This window comes from Ambystoma mexicanum, chromosome 1q (genome assembly GCF_040938575.1).
Source record: "Ambystoma mexicanum isolate Mex_15411 chromosome 1q, UKY_AmexF1_1, whole genome shotgun sequence".
NCBI classification, from domain to species: Eukaryota; Metazoa; Chordata; class Amphibia; order Caudata; family Ambystomatidae; genus Ambystoma; species Ambystoma mexicanum.
The window spans coordinates 614784869-614810319 of NC_090922.1; the positions used below are offsets into that span (position 1 = coordinate 614784869).

The 25451-nt window shown below is 47.3% G+C and overlaps 1 protein-coding gene across 3 annotated transcripts in view; it reads right to left on the reverse strand.

The window, feature by feature from the left end:
- Positions 1 to 25451, reverse strand: part of LOC138533554 (histo-blood group ABO system transferase 2-like) — a 363672-nt gene that overhangs the window by 87661 nt on the left and 250560 nt on the right. For all 3 annotated transcript variants that reach the window (XM_069641153.1, XM_069641154.1, XM_069641156.1), the window contains one exon: positions 22894 to 23028. In XM_069641153.1, the coding sequence (XP_069497254.1) occupies positions 22894 to 23028 (135 nt within the window). The remainder of the gene's footprint in view (positions 1 to 22893; positions 23029 to 25451) is intronic.

Genomic DNA, 25451 nt, shown 5'->3' on the forward strand with positions numbered 1-25451 from the left:
ATGCATGCTTCTAGCACTCACGCCTGGTGGCTGATACATGGACACGGGACTCGTGGCACTGTGTGTGTCTGGTACATGCACAATATGGACTGTTCGCCTATGATGGCCTAGTACACAAAGATCATTGTCCACACATCTCATTGGTTGATCGTGCATTGTTTATGGCATATGTGATATCATGTTGAACACCCTATCGACCCGCCACCCAAGTGAGCCCAACACACCCCCTCCACCCTCCTACCTCCCCCCCGAACACCAGTGTCCAAAGATGCTCATTGTCAGTGGGCAGTCGCTATTGCAAGCCCCCTCTGCGGGTATCAGGGGCACCCCTGCCTGTGGAGCGCAGGTTCCTCCCAGATCTACGTTGGGGGCTGCCCTGGACGGAACTTGCAATGGATGATGTCTCTGTCTGCTCACGTCCATGCATGTCCCTAAGGGTATGTGAGAGCTCAGTGAGCACACGGCGCACTGCGGCAAGTTCGGCACATACGTCTTTGGATGTCGCATGCAGTTCCCCCCTCAGGCTCTCGGTGCTTCTCTCCATTTGGACTCTCAGGCTCTCGGTGCTACTCTCCATTTGGACTCTCAGGCTCTCGGTGCTACTCTCCATTTGGACTCTCAGGCTCTCGGTGCTACTCTCCATTTGTGCCCTAAGTGTCTCAGTTGATGTTTCTATGTCTGCCTTAGTGCCCCCACATCCATCGGCATGGTCCTTGAGGAGCGTGGCCAGTTGCTGCTGTTGCACGATTAACTGGTCGAGGGACTGTTGCCTGTGCTGTGCCATGGCCATTTGCGGTGGTGTCACAGAGGGGCTGTTCGCCTCATGTTGCCCTGCCACAGGGCTTGTGGGGGATGGCCAGTCGTCGTCTTGTGGGTGCCCCTGCGTGGTATCCTCATGGTGTACGGGATGGAACAGACAGGGGGATTGGGACAGGTCATGGATGGATCTGACTTCGACATCCCCGTCTTCTGTGTCGGAGCATGCTGCCATTAATGGGGTGTCACCTATGGTGCTGCTGCCACCAGAGGCAGTACCTTCTGTGGCATCCATTGGGGGGACCTGTGGTGGTGCTGTTGTGGGCATGCTGGCTGCTGGGGTGCCTGTTGATGTTCCCTCCTGTGTGCTGCCACTTGATATGTGCTGCTGCCGTGTCTTGATGTGTGCAGCTGAGGTGGAGGGTCTTTGGCCGTCGGTCTTGGCCCTCTTTGCAGGTGTGCTGGTAGGGGTGTCCTGGAGCTCGTCGTTTGGATCGGACCCTGTGGTGGAGTAAAGGAGGGCGAGCGTTATTGATGGGTCTGTGGGAATTGGAATGGCAATGTATCACATGCATTGGGGTGGTACCTGTGGGTGATTTGGGTCGGGGCCTTGGAGGTGCTTTCATTTGTGTGTGGAGTGAGGGTGCAGTTGTTTGGCAGCCTGCAGTTAGGGTGTGCCTGCTGCACGTGTAGTGGGTGTTTTTGGGGTTTTTACTTATTTATGTATTTATTGTGGTTTTAAAGTGCGCTATCAGGCCAATGTGTGTGGACGTTCTCCTGGCCATGTGTTGCTGTTGCGCTATGTGGACACATGTGGATCACATGATTGGACATTGTGGAATTGGCATGGTTTTATTTGGGCCACCTACCTGATTCTCCGGATGTCTGCACTCCTTTCTCCATCCCTCCGACTCCCTCTATGCTCTCCATTCCAATGGTGGAGGCACAGATTTCTTCCCAGGGGGTCAACTTGATGGGTGATTCCGATCCTCCCCTGGTGGCTGTGGCAATGTTGCGGTTGGCAGAAAGTATGCTACGGACGCGTATCCGCAGGTCGTCCCACCGCTTCCTGCATTGCAGTGGGTTGCGGGGTGCGGTCCCCACCGCACTTACCCGCTGTGCCACCAGGGCCCATATGGCCTTCTTGTTCGCAAGTGCCGTCCTGGTCATTTGCGTGGAGAAGACGGCGGCGGCATTCTCCTGGAGGGTCTCTGTTAGCACGGTGAGTTCCTCACGGGAGAAGTGGACCTGCCGCTTGCGGTCGCACGCTTTCTTCGCTACTTTTCCCATTTTTCTTGGTTTCACTGGGGTGGATGACGGGTTGGGATGTGTCTCAGGGTGGTGTTTTTAGTGGTTGTGTGTATTTAGTGGTTTTATAGGTGTACGGCGTGTTGTTTCCCATTCCGGGCCCATGTTTTTACTTCCGTTTCCGTATATTTACGGTCACCGTACTTTCCGGTTGGTGCTCACTGCGGTGTCCGCTATGATGGGTGGCGGTATTGCACCTAGGGCGCCGTACGGCGGTGGTGTGGGCCGTTTTGGGGTCACTCTGGTGATAATCCCTCCTACTAAGTGAGGATGTATAATGTGTATTTCAACAAAAGGAAGGAATATACGACAAACTATATCAAACAATGAACATATACCCTCAGAAAGCAATTTCAAATAACAGCCGCTAAGCCAATATAGGCTGCATTATGTGTTCTCAATGAACATAAAACAGTATTGTCAAAAATATATTTTTTGATATATTAATCTCTAATTCAGCACAAGTAATACAAAAATTGTTTAAAAGACATATACACATCACAAAGTCATATACATGTTAAAAACATTCCACCTCACAGTATCGAAACATTTATGCCGACAATTCGATCAGCATAACACAACAATGGCAACTTAATTAATCTAATTTCCCATTGTGTGTACCAGCCCAACTTATATAAGTTTCTGTCCTCTGTGTTCCTAGTAACCGGACATTCATCAGGGGCAGAAGTAGTCCTGTGCTTCAGGTAGATTCTTCCTATTCAACCATCAAATTGCTATTTCTAAGGGTAAAAAAGACAAACATGTATCACTAACACAGGCATAATCGGTTTAGTTAATCACCATAGCCACACCCTAATCACCAATAGGGTATCAAGTATACAGTAAATCATATACCTGATCAAGGGTCTCAAGAAATATATAACTTAGACCTCAAAAGCCAACCCATTTATGGCTCTTCACTGCAAAAGCAAGTGGGATTCAACATTAAGTACCACGAATCACCTACCAAAAAGCTAAAAAGTAGGTCTCTCTAACTCATAATTGCTGTTCTTTCCCCTGAGTAAAAGGTTTCTCAGCATCTCCATCTCCAGTTGGATACCAATACAACCAAAAATAGATCTTCTATTATATAGACTGCTCACCATGGGATGTGGAAGCTGTTCTTTTCCTAGATCCAACCAAGTCTAAGTCGCGGTAGCCACCAGTGTCCCCCTTTCCAATTCCTATAGGCCTTCAGGTGCCTAAAATTCAGGGAGTAGAAGATAAATTTCATTATCCCACCAAATACACATAACTCCTCTCATCCACCTACAAGGAGTGCTCTTACCTATCTCCGGCTCTTATAAGCCAACAAATCTATGCTCTAAACAGAGTCCATCTGAATCAGGCCTCTTCCTCTTCACGGATGTAAACCTCTCGCTCTGTAATAGTAAAATACTAGGTAAGCAAAAATGTAAAGGAGTACCCCCACGTGGGACTCGAGTAATTTAGACAGCAACCCCTGGCTCTTACCTACACTGGAATGGATACACTCCTAGCAACCAGCCATGTATGGAAATTCAAGCTCGGGAATCGGCGGACACGTCCACAGCAAACTCGGCAACCAGCTGTTCAAAAATCCTCATTTCGCGTAAATGACACATCTCAGGGGTGCCATGGTAGCTGCCAAAAGGTATTTCCAACATCCTGGGGGAGAGAACCAAGGCTTGGACAGCAGATCTGAAGTTGTTTTCTGGGATGAAGGGCTCGATTCTCCACAGGATAGGAAGTTGGTCCAAGCTGTTTGTGTCTTCCTTGCTATTCATTGCTATGTGCTGTTGAATGAGAGATGTCTGTTGATGTCAAATCCAAGGGACTTGGCACAGGTGACCAGCTGGGGTGTGAAGCGCTTTAAGTGCATAGCAGAGAGCCAGGTCTGGCTATAAGCGTGTCCGGTGTTGTTGGTCAGGAAAAGGAATTCAGTCTTGGAGGGGTTGAGCTTCAGGTAAGCACTGGACATCCACAACCATAGTGAGTGTCTTGAAAGTGGTCCAGATTGTTGTGGCTTTGTGAGATGTGATGTGCAGTGTGCTGTCAGTTGTAGCATTGGTGTCTATGGGCCTCATTACGAGGTGGGCGGTAAGGGATTATTGGCACTGGTAAGGGCACCGGTGCCAGTAATCCCTTACCGCCCTACTACGAGTTCCCTTTGCGGGTCCTTCCTTAACACCTGGTTTTACCAGGCGTTAAGGACGGGACCCGCATAGGGATACCGGGGTCAATAACAGTACCACAATCTGCGGTACTATTATTGCCGCCTTCCCCCTTCCCATTGAGCCCTATGGGGGCTCAAATGAGAATGGGGAATGGGGAATGGCTCTGGTGAATGGGGAATTACCGGTCCCGCTGACCTCAGAATGGACCGGTAATTGCTCCATCCACCAGACCGGAGTCGGAACGATTTTGGAGGCAGCCATGGCTGCCTCCAACCTCGTAATGAGGCCCTATGTGTTGGTGGATCATGCTGATCTTGTTGATGAAGAAAGAGTCGATGGCAGTGGATTTTTGATGGAGTGTGGTACAGGTGGGTCAGGCAGAGGGTTGATGCAGTGCTCAATGGCTTTGAAGAGGGCTCTGCTTTCATTGTTGCCCTTGGATATGGTGTTTTGGTAGTGGTTGGCAATGGCAGTGGTTATCAGTTGTCTGCGTGTAGCATGGAGTTCATTTAGAGGATGAGGCCATATGCGCTGCAGGATTTTTGCCAAGTCTTTTCTTTTTTACGGATGCTTTGTTTGATATCGAGTTCTTGAGTGTACCAGTGTCTGGAATGTTTAGGCTTGTGGGTGCTTTGTTGCAGAGGGGAATGGCAGTTAATTATGTTTTTGATGATGATGTTGAGTTCTTTGAGATGCAAGTCACAGTCCTGGTTTGTCAGAGGTAGATCAGCCCATGTGAAGTGGAGTTTGGCAAGGTCTTCTCTAAGAGCCTGCACTGGGAAGTTCTTGAATGATCTGAAGACTTGTTTGCTGGGTTTCCAATGGGTTTGCTTGCCTGGTTGGGTGTCACTAATGTCAAAGGGGATTGCCAGGTGGTCTGACCAGTCTAGCAGGATTGGAAAGCTCTGATAGAGTGTGGGCAGGGCGATGATGATGAGGTTGAGGTTATTTCCTTTCCTGTGAGTTGGGTCTTTTGTGTGCTGTGTGACATTCAAGGTGTCAAGAAGGCAGTGGAGATCGTCTTTCATTGACTTGGTTCCTGGGTTGCCAGGGAAGATGTTGTTAGCATGCGTAAGAGATATGGTGGTGACCAAGTCTGTGAAGTCTTCAGTGAAGGAGGGGTTGGGTTTGGGTGGTATATAGATGAGGTGAAAAGTGACTGCCTGCGTTGTGGAGAGCCGGAAGTGGCAGGAAAGGGGTTTGAAAAAGCCAATGGTGGCAACGTCCAGTTGGGTGCATGGCCAATTAGATGGCAAAATATAGACAAAAGTGTCAGCAAATCAGATGGGTGCCCTCCTGCCTACTCTCATTGATCACGATAAATCTGATTTAATCCCTAGCGAGAAGAAGCTAAAAACATGCAACTCCACATTATAAATAAAGCACACAGATCAAATCATAAAACAGTGTTTCTCTTGTTGAATGAAGAGGTGTTTTACTATCGACTGGTTATTCTTTGCCAAAGTCTCATAAAAATGTGATCTGTGGTGGGGTACCAAGCAGCGCTGTCTGCTTTTCCCTCAGCCTTTTTTCTTTCGCAGCCCGAATATGGGGACAAGCTCGGATTCAAGGTGTAAAATGGGGGCAGGGGAACATAAGATTTGTCTCTTTGTAGATGATGTTATGATGACAGTGGTTGAGCCACATGGGCCCTCCTCCCTCGTCCCATGGAGGCTTAACTCCTTTGCTTTGGTGTCAGGCTTTGAGGGTAACCGTAGAAAATCAACGGTTCTCATGCTCACGGGTGATAAGGCCAAATTAGCTAAGAAGGTTTCCATGAGATGGGCGTCTAAAAGCCTGACATAATTGGGTGTTGTTTTGACCAAACAGTATTTATCTGTGTACTCAGATAACAACCTGGGCCCAGTTGAATCTGTACAACATGATATCCATAGGTGGAAAAACCTGTATATTGCCTGTTTGGGGGAAATAGTCATTACTAAATGAGTATAATTCCTTGACTGCTGTATATATTTTAACCTCTACCTGTCTTCTTGTTCCGGGAAAAGTTTAATAGTCTTCAGAGGCCTCTCTGGCCGGGGTCCCTTGGCCCTCTTCCTCATCCTACCTGCAAGGCAAGAAACCTCGACATCATCTTCGTCTCCACACTCTCTTTCTCTCCTCACATATCTGACGTCTCTAAGAAGTCACACTACCAGCTACACCTCCTCAGAGGTATCCTTCCTTTCCTCTCCTTCCCCCAGAAGCTCACTGTCTTCAGAGCCCTGGTTCTCTCGAAGCTGGACTACTGTAACAGCCTCTATCTAAATCTTCCTGCCTCTACTCTCCGCCCTTTGCAACTCATCCAGAACAGGACTGCAAGACTTGTCCTTGGCCTCAAACCCAGGGACCGTATCTCTCCAGGACTGAAATCGCTACACTGGCTCCCAGTGGCTGCGAGGATTAAGTTCAAAACCCTCTGCATTGTCCACAAGGCCTTCTGGGGCCTTGGGCCAAAATACCTTCAACTCTCTCTTCCTAAATATCTTCCTTCTCGAGCTCTTCGCTCATCCACCTCCAACTACCTCAGGGTCAGCCGCTTCTCCAAGCAACGAGCTGGGGGTAGATCTCTCTCCGCAGCAGGAGCCTCCCTCTGGAACAGCCTTCCTGCCTCCCTGAAACTTGAGGAGAACCATCTCCGCTTCTGGAAGCACCTCAAAACCTTCCTCTTTGCCTCCGCTTTCTCTCCCTCTCTCCCCTGCTAAAATCACTGAACCTGCACTGAATCTGCAACTGGCCACTCACCGATCTCGGTCCTGGGCCCAGCCACTCTTCCCTGCACTGCTTACCTGCACTACGGGACTGTCTCTGTATCCTACAGCCCCTTCTCCCGGCACTTACCTTGCACTTGCCGCCAGCTGGCCTATTACTTATCTTGTATTCTACTAACCATGTACTGCACTTCCCCTCTCCCCTTCCCCTTGCACTTTTCCCAGTCCCCCTACCCTTGCACTTGCACGATCTGAATGACACCTGGCCTAGTAGGATCGTTATCTGTTCTCCCCTTGTTCCCCCCCCCTGCCTTGTCGCGCCTTGAAACACTTGTGTATAGGCGCGTTACAAATGCCATATCATATCATATCATAATACTACAGTTTATGTGATATTGGAAGAAAACAAGAATAACAATGAGCATTCTTTTTAAGTCTACTAGAAAGATTGGTTTGGGTTATCCAATGTGTCAAGCGACTTCAGGGCGTGTCAACTCAGAACCTAGAGAGAGTGGGTGCAGGTTGAGTCAGATAAATCAATGCTATGTATAGAACAGGCAGGCTCTGGTACATACATTTGGGAGCAGGTGTGGCACCAGAAATCAGAGCATATACATCACTCTGGTAACATGGCTAACACCATTTGGGAAATGGTGTCCATGGATGACCAGATCACAACAGTTTCATCACCTTCATTTTGATATTATGTGATGAATCGGGTGATCTTTGTAGGGGAGATATTTTTAAGTCATTCCCTGATTGAAACTCAGATTTTAACCTATTGGAGAAATACAGAATGCAGTATATCTAGATGTGGCACTGGACACTGCATATGGATAAGAATTTGTAGGGGATCCAGATCACTTTCTTCCTTTAAAACGTTTTTTCAGGGGGTGTGAGCTCTAGCAAAGGCATGATCTCAAATCTGCACAAGGAGCTTGTACACACAAAATACCCCCTTTTGGAAAAATATATGCTAAACTGGGATAGGGATCTTAATGCTTCTATAAACTTCCAGGGCTGGGACAGGATCTGGGGGCTGGTGCAAAGAATGTCATCCTCACCACAAGTTCCAGACACACGGTATAAGCTTTTATATCAGCGGTACGGTATGCATGCCTTTTTACAAAACATCTGTCCTAATAAGACGTCTTGCTGGAGAGAATCTGGTGAAGGGGGATCCTAACTACTTTTGTGTTGTGTTCCCTGGTACTACAGGGTTTCTGGCTTGAAATCAGATACTCCATATGAAAATGGTAGGGTGATCAATTCCAGGCATCCCAAGTTTCTCCTCCTAGGCCTAACACACAATGATATCATCAGGCTGTCACTCCCACACTCACAACGCCTACTAAATGAACACCTGGTCTTTCGAGTGGTGAATTACCAGATTGTGCAGAAACAAATATTTACCAACTGAGCTGTTGTAACAGACCCGGTGGGCAGACAGTGGCAATGTAAGAAATCACACATGATATCAATGTTTCATCAATTAACGTTTCTTTAATTGTGTCACCCTATTTGATGTTTGTGGCACAACAATCCAATGAATTGCTGTGACCTACTGGACTAGGAGATCTTGGTTGGTTTGTCTTGGCATGTTTGAACCATAGAAACTGGATGAACATGGTTTACATCCTGACTAGAACATCACTGGTATTTCATTGGACAGCCTGATGCTATTGGGGGGCAGTGGTGTCCAGTGATTGTGTAGCGGGAACCATTTGCTATGGAAACCGAGGGGCAGGAGCACAGGCCCAATTATGAAATAGGGAATAACAGGATTTGACCTTTGGGACTGTGAGATTTCTGAGAAAAAGGTGATTGGAGACTGGACACTGCAATTTGGCTTTCACGCAAGGGAACATGATCTAGAGCATCACTGGTATTCCATTGGACAGCTTGACTGGAATCCAGTGAGTGACCTTCTGCTATTGGGGGAGTGTGGTGTCCAGTGATTGTGCAATAGGATCCCATTGCTATAGAAACTGAGAGGCAGGAGCACAGGCCCAATAATGAAAGAGAGAATAACAGGATTTGACAGACAGTGAGATTTCTGAGAAAAAGGTGACTGGAGACTGGACACCGCAGTTTGGGTTACAGGTGAGGGAACATGATCTAAGCATGTCCCAGAACTAAGAGCAACCTCATTGTTGTGGAAGTTCCTAGGGCCCCCACCCCTAGGTGGTGTGGAGGGCCCTAAATATACCAGCACAGTGCAGCTGTATTGTGTGGCTTACTGCTTCCTGAAGAAAATCATCCAAAAGGAAGACTTTAGGATGGGTTAGCCAGGGTAGCTGGGGGTTAGCCAGGGTGGAGCCCCGGACGAGACTTTGGTGAAAGTGAGCAGTGGGTTTTGGGTTTAGACCTGACAGACTGACTTACCAGATGAAAGGTGTAGCATAAATGTAGGTAATGAGAAAGGGGAGCATTCATTAATCCATCAGCGCCCAATTGTGAACTCAACTACATGCTGTTGGTTCTAAGAGGATGAGCGCGAGGCAGCTCCCAAAGAATTCCCTCATTTCTTTGTAAGAGGGCACGTGTCCTATAGCCCACAAACCACTACCTAATTAGGTTCTAAGAAGGGTGAGGATCCTACAGTCCCCGTAGTATTTTAATCCTCACATGGTGTTCCACGGGTTTGCCCACATCGTGCCACTTTGAAAATGTTGGAGCACCTACAGGGTCCTGTTGAAATATAGCTGTCCATGTGTGTCTTGTGTTTTTAACCACAGTATGTTTGTATACCCCATCAGTGTCCCTGTTTGGCTGTGCTCAGTGAGAACAATATGGAACAAGATGCGCCAATGGTGCTCCCTTCAGTGTTCATTTAGTACCTACAAGTGCTGTGATGTGGGGGCAGTATTTTGAGAGAAATGGAGCCAATGTCTGCCCCAGTCCCGCTGTATAACCTGTCCATTGGTGCGGGCATCACTCATTTCTCTTTTCCTTGCAGCATTAATAATATCATTGCTAAAGCGTATGTGCTGGAGATATCCACCTGGGCAGTTAGAGTCTAGAACATTAAAAGATGAACTTAAGATGATGAAAGAAGACTTGAATGACCTAGCAATTGCTGCCATAGATGGAGAGGGCTGCGATGCTCCTTGGTGTGGTGTGTTCATTGACGGAAAAAGAAGTGCATATGATGGCTGATTCTGGGTCTAAGTATGCTGAGATGGGGACAGAAGCATTTAGTAAATCACGGTGCAACCTCCATGACTTAGAAGGCTCAGATATTCAAACCAAAGCTTATAAAGGGGCGAGTATAGAAGTTCAAGTTGAAATTGAGTTTAAGGAATAAAGAACAGAGAGAAGTTGTATGTACCAAAAAGGGATGCTCCCCTTCTGAGCTGGTCCCACCAAAGAGACCTTAAGGCAGGGGTGCACAACTGATTTTGACAGAGGGCCGAAAGTACCTTACATGATGGCTATAGTGGGCCAAAAAGTAAATGTGGGTGGGGCGGTAGGCGCGGTGGGGCGTGGTGTGGCAGGAGGCTTTTTCAACCCCCTATTTTTATTAAACACTATGCCCCATAGCCCCCACCCCTCAAGCAAACACTATGCGCCATGGCTCCCACCCCCAAACACTATGCCCCATGACACCCACCCCTCATGCAAACACTATGCCCCATGGCCCCCACCCCTCATGCAAACACTATGCCCCAAGACACCCACCCCTCAAGCAAACACTATGCCCCATGGCTCCCACCCCTCAACCAAACACTATGCCCCATGACACCCACCCCTCATGCAAACACTATGCCCCATGGCCCCCACCCATCATGCAAACACTATGCCCCAAGACACCCACCCCTCATGCAAACACTATGCCTCAAGACACCCAACCCTCATGCAAACACTATGCCCCAAGACACCCACCCCTCATGCAAACACTATGCCCCAAGACACCCACCCCTCAAGCAAACACTATGCCCCATGGCCCCCACCCATCATGCAAACACTATGCCCCAAGACACCCACCCCTCATGCAAACACTATGCCTCAAGACACCCACCCCTCATGCAAACACTATGCCCCAAGACACCCACCCCTCATGCAAACACTATGCCCCAAGACACCCACCCCTCAAGCAAACACTATGCCCCATGGCCCCCACCCATCATGCAAACACTATGCCCCAAGACACCCACCCCTCATGCAAACACTATGCCTCAAGACACCCACCCCTCATGCAAACACTATGCCCCATGACACCCACCCCTCATGCAAACACAATGCCCCAAGACACCCACCCCTCATGCAAACACAATGCCCCAAGACACCCACCCCTCATGCAAACACTATGCCCCAAGGCACCCACCCCTCATGCAAACACTATGCCCCAAGACACCCACCCCTCAAGCAAACACTATGCCCCATGGCTCCCACCCCTCAACCAAACACTATGCCCCATGACACCCACCCCTCATGCAAACACTATGCCCCATGGCCCCCACCCATCATGCAAACACTATGCCCCAAGACACCCACCCCTCATGCAAACACTATGCCTCAAGACACCCACCCCTCATGCAAACACAATGCCCCAAGACACCCACCCCTCATGCAAACACTATGCCCCAAGGCACCCACCCCTCATGCAAACACTATGCCCCAAGACACCCACCCCTCAAGCAAACACTATGCCCCATGGCTCCCACCCCTCAACCAAACACTATGCCCCATGACACCCACCCCTCATGCAAACACTATGCCCCATGGCCCCCACCCATCATGCAAACACTATGCCCCAAGACACCCACCCCTCATGCAAACACTATGCCTCAAGACACCCACCCCTCATGCAAACACTATGCCCCAAGACACCCACCCCTCATGCAAACAATATGCCCCAAGACACCCACCCCTCAAGCAAACACTATGCCCCATGGCCCCCACCCATCATGCAAACACTATGCCTCAAGACACCCACCCCTCATGCAAACACTATGCCTCAAGACACCCACCCCTCATGCAAACACTATGCCTCAAGACACCCACCCCTCATGCAAACACAATGCCCCAAGACACCCACCCCTCATGCAAACACAATGCCCCAAGACACCCACCCCTCAACCAAACACTATGCCCCATAACACCCACCCCTCATGCAAACACTATGCCCCATACTCATACAGACCCCAACCCCCCCACCCCTGCATACAAACTAACAAGTATACACCATGCACCCATACAGACCCGAACCCCCACCCCCCAACTCAGCACACAAACCCACAAGCATACACCATGCACCCATACAGACCCGAACCCCACACCCCCAACTCAGCACACAAACCCACAAGCATACACCATACACCCATACAAACTCGAGCCCCCCCAACTCAGCACACAAACTCGCAAGCATGCACGCATACAGACTCGGACCCCCCACATCTCAACATACACAGAACGTGCACACAACAACAACAAACATTCAGGCAGACCCGACCCCATCCCCCAGACCCCCACCCCCACCCTCCCAGCATCTCAACATACATTGCACTTGCACACAAACACATTCAGGCAGACCCGACACACACCCCACACCCGCATCTCAACATGCACTTTCACACAACAACAAACATTCAGGCAGACCCGACACACACCCCCCGTCCGCATCTCAACACACACTGCACTTGCACACAAACACATTCAGGCAGACCCGACACACACCCCCTCTCCGCATCTCAACATACACTGAACTTGCACACAAACACATTCAAGCAGACCCGACACACACCCCACCCCCGCATCTCAACATACACTGCACTTGCACACAAACACATTCAGGCAGCCCCGACACACCCCACCCCCGCATCTCAACATACACTGCACTTGCACACAAACACATTCAAGCAGACCCGACACACACCCCACCCCCGCATCTCAACATACACTGCAGACATACAAATACAAACACACCCATAGACACCCGACACCCCCCCACCTCCGCATCTCAACATACAATGCAGACATACAAATACAAACACACCCATACACACCCGACACACACCCCCACCTCCGCATCTCAACATACATACAAAAACAAAAAACACAGGACGGAGCCGAGACAGACACACACACAAAAATACAGCCCCCCCACCATGTACTTACCCAGACATCCTGGAACGCTGGCGAGGCTTCTGGCACTGCCCAAATCGTTTTGGGTTGGGTGTACCTCTACATCTGTGCACCCCGGTGCACAGATGTAGAAGTATACCCAACCCAAAACGATTTTTAGAAATGGAGGGACAGATGCAAAACAAGAGCCTCTTGTTTTTTCTCCGGCTTTTACCCGGGCCGCCAGAGAGAGACAGTATGGATGGAACAAAGGGCCTTCCATACTGCCCCTCTTCTGTGCGGGCCGTGGGGGGGTGGGGATTGCTCAGCCCCGACTTCATTCTGCTGGGGTTGTGGGGGGGAGGAGGGCCCCGTAGCCCCCCTACTCTGCACCCCTGCCAGGGCAGATTAGGTCACTGAGCCCCAGCTTCCCTGGCAGCATACACACACACACTGCGTGACTCACGGCCCGGCAAGGAAAACAAAGACTTTCTTAATGGAGGGCGACCTTTGCTGCTTGCGGGCCGCCTTCCATTAGGAAAGTCTTCAACCCTGCCGGGCCGCATCCAGCAGCATCACGGGCCGCACTTGGCCCGCGGGCCGTATGTTGTGCACCCATGCCTCATGCGTGAATCCAATCCCAACCCCCAAGAACCTGTAATTCAACTAAGTGAGGTTGTATTTGACACGTTTCTAGAAGTTTTCAGTACCACTCTAGCTTGTCTCAAAGACTTTCAACGTAGGATCATCTTGAAGAAAGGGGGACACATCTGTAGCCCGTCGGATTAGACCCATACCATTTTAATTAAGAGAAATAGTCAAAAGAGAATTGGATGAACTGCATAACCTTTTTTTTCACCTTTCAGTTGGTTTTAGTTACATTAAATACATTGGAAGGTCTGCAGCAGAACTCCACAATCTCATGATTGTTATCAATGCAAAGGCGATGTTCTCTCAAAGAAAATGTAGAAAAACTAGAACTGCGTAACTAATAATGTAATTGAAGAGATAGAAGTGGCAGAGTTTGTTTCCCCAATGGTTATAGCTCGTACAGCAGATGGGAACATTTGCATGTGCATAAACATCAGGTCACAGGTCATTGAATGACAGAATCTGGGTGGACCATCACCCATTACCTTGTGTGCAAGAAATGATAACACTATTAGAGGGTACAATTGGTTTTTCCACCTTAGATTTATAAAATGCTTACCATCAGATCCAACTCCACAAAGAGTCGAGGCACCCAATGTCCTTTCTCACCCCTTTCGGGGCTTGCAGGTTCAAATGAATTCCGCTTAGCTTGGACTTAGCAGCGGAAGTTTTCAAAAGATAATAGAGAGATTTTTTCAAAATAACCCTGATGTTAAGTGCTTTCAAGATGACATACCTGTCGAATAATGATCAAGTCCAATATAACCAGTACTTATAATCAGTTCTGACCATCCTAAAGAAGGCACGGCTTATCCTGAAAAGGGAATAGTGTAACTTTAGAGTATCCGAAGTAACATATCTTGGGCACGTAATTAGTGGGGAAGGCATTCGTCACAAACCCAACTTACTAGTTGCAGTGAAGGATAAGGACAGCCTCAGAGCACTTTTGGGATAAGCTGAATACTATTCAAAGTTTGCAAAACAGTTTGCTTTGAAATGCTCTCCACTCAGAGAACTCCAACAGAAGAATGTCAAGTTTGCATGCGCAACAACACATGAAACAGCATTTGATGATTGATGACATTAAACAACAAATGGCCAAGGCCATCTCATTAGGCATGTTCAATCCCTTAGAATACACTTATCTCACTACCAATGCCAATATTGTTAGTGTGGGCTCTACCCTTACCCTAATACGAGGAGGGAATGAAGTAGTAATAGCTTTTGCTTCCCACACCCTACAAGAGGCGGAGAAGAACTACTTTACTGTGGAAAAAGAAGCTTTAGCTTGCAAATGGGCTACTGTCTACTTCAAATTTTCAGTTATTTATTTATTACATTTGTTTAATGCCCAGACCCAGAGGTATCAAAGCATTTGTACAGAAGACATGTAGAGTTGAGCAGAACAGTAGGGATACGATTAGGGATTAGACATATTTGTTAAATAACCAAGTTTTCACAAGTTTTCTGAAAGACAGATAAGAACATTAATTTCTAAAGTTGGGTGGCAGAGAGTTCCAGAGAGAGGATGCTGTGACACAGAAGCTCACGCCTCAAGCTTTTTTGCTTTTGAATCTTGGGGTGATCAGGTCAAGGCGGGCTGACGATCAAGGAAGCAAGTGCATTGATATGTTTGGTCATGGAGAGATCAGCGTCCATGTTGATGCCCAGAGTTTTGACGCTTTTCAGGACTGGTAGATTCGTGCCGTCAATAGGGAAGCAGGAGAAGGCAGAGTCTAGGTCTTTGAGCCGAAAAGGGGAGCCCACCATGAGCAACTCTGTTTTGTCATCATTGAGACATAGATTGTGGGTGGCCATTCTATTTTGGATGATGCTAAAGATCATATTTATGATGGTGTTGTCGGCCTGGTAATTTCCTGTGATAGGGATGAGTATCTGGGTATTGTCCACAAAGTTGGAATAGGTAATACTAAGGGAGTCAAGAAGGTTGAATAGTGGTTTGGTCTAAGTGTTGTAGAGTGTCAGTGAAAGTCAGGAACCTTGTGGGACTCCAATGGGGACAGCGATGGGGTATGGTGCAGAGTCCCCAATGAAAGCTCTAGAGGTACAATCACTTAGGAAGGATTTAACCCGGGTGGTAACATCCGTGGAGAACTGGAAGTTATAGCTGAGGTGGTGGCAGAGTGTATCGTGGTCCACGAAGTCCAAGGCGGCGGAGAGGTCGAGGAGGAGGAGAATAGCGGGATTGCCTGAGTCATGGATGTTATCTAACTGGATTTTGAAATCTAGTAAGGCAGTTTTAGTGCTGTATTTAGGCCTAAAGCACGATTGCCTTGCACCTAGCAGCTGGTGGCTTTCAAGAAAGGCTTGGATTTGGGCATAAGCTAAGAAATCTAAAATTTTGAGGAGGAAGGAGACGGTGGTGATGGGGTGGTAGTTGGTAGGGGGAATAGGGTTGAACAAAGGTTTCTTGAGTAGGGGGGTAACACAGGCAGTTTTGAGGCTGTTGGGAACTGTGTTGGTCTGGAAGGAGGTGTTGATGGATTCAGTAATGACCAGGGTGAGTGTAGAAGCGAAGAGCTTGACTATATGAGCCAGGCGTGCTTCCCTCTTACAGATGGAAGGTTTGAGAGAATGGATAGTTTTGAGTACATTGACTTGTGATACTCGGGAGAAGCTGAAAGAAGTGGGAAGAGGGTGTTTAGGTGAAATAAGGGCACCAAAGAATTCAGCGATGGGGGATTTTCAGCAAGTTGTGCTTTTTTTGGATGCAATTTTCCCTTACTGTCTCCATTTTGTTAGTGAGGGCGATCTGGATGGTGGAGCAGCAGTCTTTGTCTGAGTGGATCTCGGAGCAGGTGGGGGACATGGTTCTCTAACTCTTTGAGAATGGAGAAGAGTTCTTTGGTATTGGAGCTGGCATTGGTAATTCTGGAGTTGTAAGAGTTGGCTTTACATGAGATTCATTTTTTTTTAATGATTAGGTGGCGGTGGAGAGAGTATCATGGTTAGAGGGGGTGGGATGCTTTCTCCATTGGTGTTCAAGGGCTTTTTTGTATTTGCAGAGGATGACCAGATCTTATGCAATTTTAGTATTTTGGGTTTGAGAGGACTGTGCACATCCATAGTGTAGTGGAGGCTCTGAGTATAGAGATCGGCAAGGTCTTTATATATAGGGGACAATGGGATCAGGAGAGTCTGGAGAGTAGGCGCAAGTGCCTCCTCAGTGAGCTTGCAAGTATTGCGAGCCATGGTGACGTTAGGTGTGGGTGTGGGGTTGGTCTGGGGGGAGTGTGACAGGTTGAACTCTATCAGAGAGTGACACGTTGAACTCTATCAGAGAGTGGACAGATGAAGGTAGGGAGTTGATGGTTGTGCTGACAATGGGAGCATTCAAGGGTGTGACATTTGGTGGGAGTGGAGACATGCTGCATATCAGCAAGGGAGCTGGCAAGGGCTGTGGCTTTGTTGTCAGTTCGATCGCTAAAGCCCATGTTGAAGGCACCCAGTAGTATAAATTTGGTGGAGGGCTTGATGAGGGGGATCAGCAACAAGAGAATATCTGATTCCCGGCAACTTATTGATTTGGGTTGCCGATAGAGGAAAAGAAGGTTGTAGGTGGTTTGGGGGTTGATGTTATGTTTGGTTTAGAAGTATTTCGTAGCCTAGTGCCAAGGGGGTGGGGATCTCCCTAATCTGTAGTGATGATTTGGCAATAAGGGCAATGCCACCTCCTGGTGCGTTAGGGTGGTCTGCTCTAAAGATGGAGTATTTGGGGGAATGGCTAAAGAGAGTAATGGGCCAAAGGCACTGCCAGGATTCGGTGGTAGCAACAATGTCTAAGTGGTAGTTGATAATAAGATCATGGACTGCAATGGAGTAGGTGCCAAGAGAACATACATTTAATAGGATGCAGTTGATGGTCACGGTCTGGTTGGCTGCAGGCATAAGCATGGTATTGAAGGGGGATTCGGCAAGGGCAGGATGGATAGGGGGTGGGTGATAGTAGGGAGAGTGGGCGGTGGAATGGTATGTGAAGAAAGTCTTGCGTGTCTAAACTCACCCTCAATGGGTAGAGTGCGGCCAGAGAGTACTGAGGTGGTTCCTAATGTACGAGCTAAGAACCTGGAGAGTTGGTGTGCCCCCGAGCATGGGCGGTATGGAGGGGAGTGCCACCTAGTGGCCAAGTCCTGAGTTGGTGTGAGAGGGGGGTGGAGTGAGGAAAGGTCAGATAATTCGAATTTGGTGGAGGGGATACTCCACCCTGAGTGTTTGGTCTATTCTGGGCTGCGCAGTGTTGCGCTGGGTCCCAAAGGGGAGTGTGCCTCAAGGGACTAGCTATATATAGCTGTGGCAGAAAAGGGGTGGGAGGTGGGTTAGAGGGGCATGGTTAAGCATTCACGCAATGCAGCATGTTGGAGGGTTGTTGTGCATTGTGTGGTAGGACTCATCTGAGCGGCGCAGTGTAGTGCTGCGACCCCCATGGTGGCAACAAAGTGCAGCGGTGGCAAAAAAGGGGTAGGTGGTGGCAGGGGCATGTTGGTGCATTGGCGCTACAGCAGCTAGCTGTAGGGGGGATCATTACACCCTGCATGTCTGGCTTGGGCTGAACAGTGCAGTGATGTGCTGGGACTCCCTGGGAGCAGATAATGTGCAAGGGCAGTATACATTGGGCGGGTGGTGGGATCGGGCGGTATTGAGGGGGCACAGGTGAGGTGATAAAGTAAGCAACCTGCTCATGTGTTCTTCACCTTACCTTTCATACCGGTGTGAAACCCATCTGGAATATGAGATCTGCAGTAGCTCACATTGCAGAGAATTGTGCGCGGAACATACAGGGTCTGAAGTTTCAGGAGGGTGGGCCAGTGGTCTGGAGAGCCAGATATATCCAGACAGGCCAAGACAGACAGCAATGGTTTTAATTGAGGGCCTTGAGGTGAGGCCGGCTCCGCCTGCCGGCTCGGGAATTCCAATCCCACAAGACAGCTCGGCAACCAATAAGGGCAGAGGATTGCGGCGGCCATCTGGAGCCCCTGCTTCGGTGGAGTCATTAGGGTGAATAAAGGCTCTGTGCAGGCATCTGTGATCTGCGATAAGACAGGCAACAATGGATTTAAGTGAGGGCCTTGAGGTTAGGCCGGATTGAGGCTTTGGGGGATTCCCTTCACAATTTGTTCAGACCACACACCCCTCATTATTGCCTTATCTGGAAAAGGGAATTTTAATTCTCCCCAAATAAATAGATGGGCTCCAACAGTCCAAGAGTTTATTTTAAAATTGATTCATTCCAGGTGCCGAAAAAAGTGGTTGCTAACTGTCTAAGCTACACCTCTGTGTTTACAAAGTAAAAGATTCAGAAGATGATTCATGGGGAGCTATGGCCCAAGTGTCTAGCAAGTCCAACACTGACAGAGGTACATGGCAGAAAGCCTATGAAGAAGATGTAGAACTACAAAATGTATGCAAGTACATCATTACAGGCCGTCTAACACAGCCAGAGTAAGTCGGCATGCAGTTCCATAAAGTTCTTCCTGAACTGTGGGTAGACAGAGATTTTATATTCAGGGATGACACAATTATAGCACCAAAGATAATGCATCTGCAGAGTATAGATACTGCTCATCAGGGACATAAATAGCAAGTACGGAAGTGGTACTGGTGGTCAAAAATGGATGTAGATGAAGTGGTCAAGTTGTGTTTGCCATGAGCCGAAAGTGACAAGACACACATTCAGTGTGAGATACCTATTCAACCTGTCCAAGTGCCGTAGTTCCTTAGACAAAAATTGCACTTGACATTGTGGGACCTATTGTGGGCATACCCCCGGAAAGCAGATCCATCTTTGCCTTAATGGATTAAATCCTCCACGTCTTCTCAAAGAATCAGTGGAATTACTGCTTGCGATAATTCTGCCAAAATCCCCATGGAATCCTGTGGACAAAAATGGGGATATACATCGTCCTACCACCACTTGTAATCCCCGGTAAACCTGCGGGACGAGTGGTGGCTAACGGAAATTGAGTTTGGCGGTATTTCGGTAGAAGTACCTCCAAGCTCGCAGTAAGGCCCAAGTTGGCCTTGTGTGATGTGGTCTCCAGATGCCACAGCAAAGCCTGTCGCTAATTTTCTAAAGGAAGTTGTTTTTTGAAGAGTGATTTCCAACTACAGTGCTTACTGATAACGACGTACAATTCAGATCAGGAGTGTTCAGGGAGTTTCTGGAAACAGCAGGGGTGAAGCTTGAAACTACTGCCTTGTATTGTCCAAGACAAAACAGAATGATAGAGAGGTTTAATAGGGTGATCAAGGGAACTCTACAGTTAGCAAGTATCTCAAATCGCAATGCAAAAAATCTAATATGAGATATGATTTAGGCTTATCATACCGCACTACACTCCAGCACAGGCATCATGCCATTTGTTGCCTTGAGAGGCAGGAAACAAGTGTTTGAGTTTCCCTCTTGAGTAGCTAGCTAGGCGTGGCGGATCCGGTAAGTGTGATCGAAGAGAGATGCTCAGAAGGGTAGAAGATTGTCATGCTAGATGTAAGCTGTGGTTTGAGAACAGAGGTCACATGTAAGGAAACACTTAAAATAGGGGATTTTGCCAAAATAAGGAAGCCCAAGCCACACTTAGGCATAGGCCCTCGCCTGTCCCCTAAGAGAAGAGATTACAGGATCAGTAGAAATTCTTGAAGATGGTAGTCGGGCAACTAGAGAGATGCAATGAGAGAGAATGCATGGCAAAGCCTGCTGTGAGAGATGTGATTGAGGAGAATGACGAAGGTTGATAAATCCGTGTACCAAGAAATGTTAGGCTGAGTGTGGGTGGTATGGATGTTCCTCAAAAGGTGACCAGTGATCTAAGTAGTGAATGTAATATTTGGGACATTGTTCCGAAATTCAAGTACACTGTAGAATAAAATGAACAAAGATATGCAATGATTGTAGTAGCAGAACAAGTTATTACACAAAGTTCTCGTGTTCCGCAACACTTGCACAAAATGCCTGCCAAATTCAAAGACTTTGTGGTTTGGTGGTTTACATAAGGAAGGAAGGTGTGTAGAAATCTCTGAACGCTGCTGCGCTCTCTCACGATGGGAGGGCGAGCGGTACACAGAGAAAGCAGTATGAGTAGTCATGGGCGGATGGGCCCTTTATGGCGCACTTACCAAATGAACGCCTCTCCACCATAAAGTTGCTTCAGCCTCTTTCTCTCTACAACAGCTGCCTTACTTCAACTCAGGTTTAGAGGTCAGCACAAAATCTCCTCTGAGGGGACTGTGAACTTCCTGTTATTGGTGGTTACCCACACTAATCATCGGCCCTTGAAAGGCGACATTACCATCTGGTGGGGAAGGGGCTGGCGGAACAGTGTGGCCTGTTCTTGGGAGTGGAAGCATTCTCCCAAGAAACCTCATCATTCTCCCTCCCAACCTCCTTGTTAGACTCCTCGTGCGCAGAGGGGCTGGTTGGCACACAGGCACCTACTGCATCCTACTCACTTGCTGCATCATGAATTGCCTCACAAAGTTGATGATTTTGTCCATCACGGTAGGGCCAACACACTCCGGCTCGTCACAGCTGTTCTCGTTCCATCATGGACTGTTCTCCTTTTCCTTTCAGTATAGAACCCCTTCTCGGATGACAATGATTGACGATGGTACCTCCTCGATAATGAGCCATGACAACACCTAGAGCTAGACAGTCATTGGTATCTTGAGATATATCACTGCCTCGACTATGGCTCATGACAGGCTTTGTTCTTGAGACTCGAACAGCGAGGGCACAGGTCTCTTCAGTGATGATGGCAGCTGCATGATCAATGATCAATTATGGGGGCAGATTATGACTCCCTCAATGATGATTGCATTGGTTCTGACAGTTCTTCTAACTGTACTGGCAACCCCATTGCTATACCTTCTTCCCACAACAGCTGCATCAGCAACAGTCGTGTCCTCTTTGCTGCCATCCTCTCCTTTAATGGTGCAGGAACACTCATTGCAGAGGATTCTGAAGTTGGTATGCAGTCAGGAAACCCCACAGGGACCTTTGGATTATTCTTGGGCTGAATACTGCCCCTTAGCCCTTCTATAACCCTGAACACTGCAGTACTTTTGGAGGTCTCTGCTGCCATTTTCATCTCTGCAGTCATGCTTAGTGTCTCCTTTACCTGTCTTGTCATTCATCGCCTGTTAGACAGATCTTGGCACAGCTTGCATGATTGCCTTTCATGGGAACGAAGACTGTAGATACAGCACTAATATGGATCCTCATGATCCATATTCTTCTATAAACACCTGCTTAAGCTTTACGCAGTAACATCTTCCTTCTACAACAAAAAGGTTCCCTTGTCAATAACACTCTAAGCCCTAGCACAGAGAGCCAGCAAAATCTTTACCAAAATGTCTTCCTCACACAGCCAAACCTAGAGGGCTAGGAGCTCACTCCAAAGGTTTTTTCTTTCACCTGGAACGCTTTAAAAAAATCTTAAGTAATATAAGTTTTAGAATGGAGGCAGGTAGTATTGTGTATGTCATAATGCACTGCCATGCATGTGCTCTTAAGGGAGAAGGAGCGAGTTAAGACAGGCTATGTTTACACAAGTGAAACAAGCAGTTATTTATGTTAATCGTGTCTTCAAAAGGAGTCCCTGGGGTTCACAGCCCGAGAAGTTGGAATATTCAAAAGTATGTAAATATATAAAAGCCCCAATATTGGAGATCTACAACTTAAAATTAAATTGGGTGGAAGGGTGTGGGGTGCATGAACCGGAGGTCTACAATTGCCCGGGTACTTATAAGTTATTTATTTGTTGATCTTGTTGTTTCGATTGCTTTGCCTTTACATGTTTTTGTTTGGATCTTATGTCATAGATTTTTCGTGAATATCTAAAAACTTTATGGTGTTGATCAAAATGTGTATTTCTATCTTACATGCTGTTCATGACAATTTTCTGGGAAACGCCACATATGCAGATCCGGTAGTGAATGCATTCTTTACACTTCTGCCAGTGATATAGATATTTGGTGAATCAATACTAATTTTCATGTTCACAGATTGGACCTTTGTTCAGCCTTACACCATACCGTCGGATACTAATTGAAAAAAACGGTGTGCCTCTACCTCATTGTATTTTTCCAGTGATATGTGGAAAGACTTCTCTGTGGGCCCAACTAATATACTAATGTCCATTTCACCAACAACAGCAATTATTTTCATGAACCTGGACAACACAACACAGAATCACACAGACATGGATAAGTTGGAAAGAAAGAAAACCTACTTCTTCACTGCAAACACGGTCAAGCCAACTTGCAGATCGGGCTTAAACTGGGAGTTCAGCAGTTTGGTGTCGAACGTGCCCTCCCATATGATGGGCGCCAGCCATGGAGTGAGAACTGGAAGACTCCGCATCATTCTACAGAGACACATGACCAAAAAGAATTTAGAAACAGTTGGTAACAGCAGGAAGAGTCCAAAAGTTGGAAAAGCAAAGCACTAGCCAGGTTTAGAAAACCACAATGACCAGCAAGTGTTCTATGGCAATCGCAATTACTCCAACATTCTGTTCATGTACAACATAACAGGATTGCCCTTCTCTTTCAACTAAACAGACTGAGAAATAAACTATATTTATTTTGTTTTCTTTTTAAATCAGTGTTTTCTATTCAAAACAATGGCATATATTGTACTCTTATTTGCTTACGTAATTAGCTTTTACCCCATACTTCGCCCGTTTATTACCACTCAGCTACAGAGTCTCGCCAGAGTTGACTTCACAACCCCTCCCTTTTTCTATGATATTTCTCCCCAGCTCTAATTCACATCATCCAGCTGTATGTAAAGAAGCTGCCGATCCCATTCCAGTCCCCATTGGGGTCCCCCAAGCGTTGTAGCTCTCACCAACCCTCTATCACGCATATACGAAGCTTCTCTTCTCGGCATTAGACAACATGGCTGTCATCTACACCAACTTCGCAGATGACACCCAGATCCTCATACCCATCTCTGGGAATTACGACCAGGATACTCTGACCATCAATAAAATGTATGCTATAATCCAAAACTGGATGGCCCTGAATACCCTCTGCCTTAACAATAAAAAGACAGAGATTATCATTGTGGGATCCCCAACTAAAATAAGTGCCCTCCATTCGGATTATTCCTCAATCAACATCGATGGCACGTTGATTCCAGTACTTAAACAAGTAAAAACCTTGGGAGTTTACCTAGATGCCAACCTCACAATGGGTAAACACATAAGTGCACTCTCTTCGTCCACATTGTATACTTCAAAATTAATTGCCTTAAGCCGCCAATTTTTCACACCCACTAACTCCATCACTTTGGCCAGGGTGCTGATATTATTAAAGTTGGATTATTGCAATGAGTTATTACTAGGGACCTCCAACACCAACCTCAGTAAATTACAACTAATGCACTACAGGCTGCTTTAGGAAAAAAAACAGTCTGACCATATCTCTAACATTAGGAAGGAGTCCCACTGGCTACCCATTAAAACTAGAATCATCTTTAAAACTCTATGCATCACCTACAAATGCCTCTCCAAAAAAGCCCCCATCTACTTGAATAATGCCATAAATAAAAAAGAACCCATCAGATCGTTGAGATCCAACAACAATCTGCTCCTGGTAATCCCCTGCTACAAAAATACTAGAGCTGGGGGCAGCAGCTTCCAATTCTTGGCCCCCAAACATTGGACCTCCCTCTCTCCGAACATCAAAATGAGGAATCCTTCCATGGCTTTAAATAATTGCCAATTCCTGGTTATTCAACCAATTTTAGTAAATTGACATTAAGGCAAACTCTAGTCTGTATTCTCAGGACCAGTAAGCCGCCTCCACCGTAGGCCAGACTCAGAAAAATGTAAATACTTAAGATTCTTGCATTGTTTCTGTTGTTTTGTATGTAAATATCATTGTCATTTCTTTGTGTATTACTGTTCTTCCACATGCAGGTATCCGAATAGTAATGCCTAAGCTGTCTGTAACCACCCTGTGATACCCCAGGGTCTGGGTGTGTAACAAATGTAAAAAAATAAAAATAAAACAAATAAATTAGTACGGGTCAGGCTTTCATAAATACACACACAAAATAACAAATATCTTTAAGACATGCATTACTACCGTAATAGCATTTCTGATGATTGTATCTGCTTAGATTCACATGCTGTACATATGGTTCGACATTCAGTGGTAACCGCAGAGTATTCCATATTGTCTTTTGGGGACCGAAAGGGGACATCGGCATAGGCCTGTCTGTAACACTATCCCTATCATGACGTGTGTAGTACCCAAAATCCCTCACGCGGCGAGGTCCCTCCGATTGTATTTTTTCTGCCATGAGGGAGCCCAAGGCTATAGTGAGTGAGTATATAAAGAGAGAAAATAGTAAGACGTCTATGTTCCTTCCACCCCGAGCGGGGAGGCAGGGAGGACGCATGTGAATCTAAGCAGATACAATCATCAGAAGAACAAGTTACTTCTTACCTGGTAACGTTCTTTCGACGGGATGTTCCTCCGACGTATTCCTTATCTTTGATAATATGTTTCCAGCTTGCTGGCCTCGGAATTTTTTTCTGTAGAGGGCGCTGCGCGTCGACGTCCGCCGAGTCGATGTCCCTCGACGGCCACCGTATCGGGCCCGACGTCACCATGCCCATAAATAGCCACGCGCTGCGTCCGTTGCTCAGTTCCGTTTTGTAGCATAAGAAAAGACATGCCTGAATCGGTTAGTAACCTTGAAAGAGCGAAAGCTGCAACCACAAGGGAAGTTATCACGGCGGGGATGGATGGGAGGGGCGATAAGGAATACATCGGA